Below are 964 nucleotides of genomic sequence, written 5' to 3'. Positions count from 1 at the left end.
TATATATATATATATAAAGGTCTTTCATTTTCTAAAGTTACACTCACTACACTTGCCAGATTTGGAAATAGAGGGATGCTCGCTTCGGACGACACCTACGTACGACCCGACTCGTGTCAAATCCTTGCAAATACGTGCATGCAAATCTCCCTCGATTTCTTAGATGTAACATATTTCCCACACATTAACGACGAAATAGTTTTTCCCGTAACGTCGAGCATTCGATACGCGTAAAAGGACGAATTTGATTCACGAATGAAATGCGATGTTTTAACAAAATAATGCGTCGTCGAATAATGCGTCGTTGCATCTTTTATTACTGTTTAATATTTAAGCCCATTTGAATGATAATATCTGAGATAATATCGAGTAAAATTTTCAACATAATGTACAAATTAATCATAGTTCAGAACGGCTTGATATAAAACATAAAAAAGGAAATATGTTAAATCTAAACGAAATTTTGGTCGTAAAATTGGATATATGTGTGCAGATCTTACCATCAAGTCCGTCGAGCATTTCTGGAGGGTTATGGTGCTCAGATGACTCAATCCCTTGAACACCATCACTGAGTGCTCCTGCAGTGGCCCCTCCATCTTCTCCTATCAGTCCAACTGGATGACCCTGCACATGATATAATCACAGATTCATAAATAAATAGCCAGCAATAGTATGAAAGCTAGTTCACAATTTATAACATTTTAATTCAAATACTATCTGCAATCACATTCTCAAAAGACAAAATCTTTGTATTCTTGCAAATTGTTGTTTCTCAAGTTCTATTAAATTCTCAAACTCTTAAATTATGTTTTTGAGATCAAATTTAAAACTTCTTGAAAACAAAATTTGCATTTTAAGGTTTTTAAATGATTATACTTATAATTTTCCTACGTTAACCTTAATGTAACAATATTTAAGTAACATACATAAAAAATTATATAATTTAATTATATAAAAATTATAT

General features: G+C 32.0%; 1 protein-coding gene across 4 annotated transcripts in view; it reads right to left on the bottom strand.

The window, feature by feature from the left end:
* Positions 1-964, bottom strand: part of LOC108694404 (zinc finger and BTB domain-containing protein 6-like) — a 62,509-nt gene that overhangs the window by 50,807 nt on the left and 10,738 nt on the right. For all 4 annotated transcript variants that reach the window (XM_018203845.1, XM_018203846.1, XM_018203844.1 and 1 more), the window contains exon 4: positions 501-624. In XM_018203845.1, the coding sequence (XP_018059334.1) occupies positions 501-624 (124 nt within the window). The remainder of the gene's footprint in view (positions 1-500; positions 625-964) is intronic.

This window comes from Atta colombica, unplaced genomic scaffold (genome assembly GCF_001594045.1).
Source record: "Atta colombica isolate Treedump-2 unplaced genomic scaffold, Acol1.0 scaffold12, whole genome shotgun sequence".
Taxonomy (NCBI): domain Eukaryota; kingdom Metazoa; phylum Arthropoda; class Insecta; order Hymenoptera; family Formicidae; genus Atta; species Atta colombica.
This window is presented reverse-complemented; position numbering and strand designations above follow the sequence as displayed.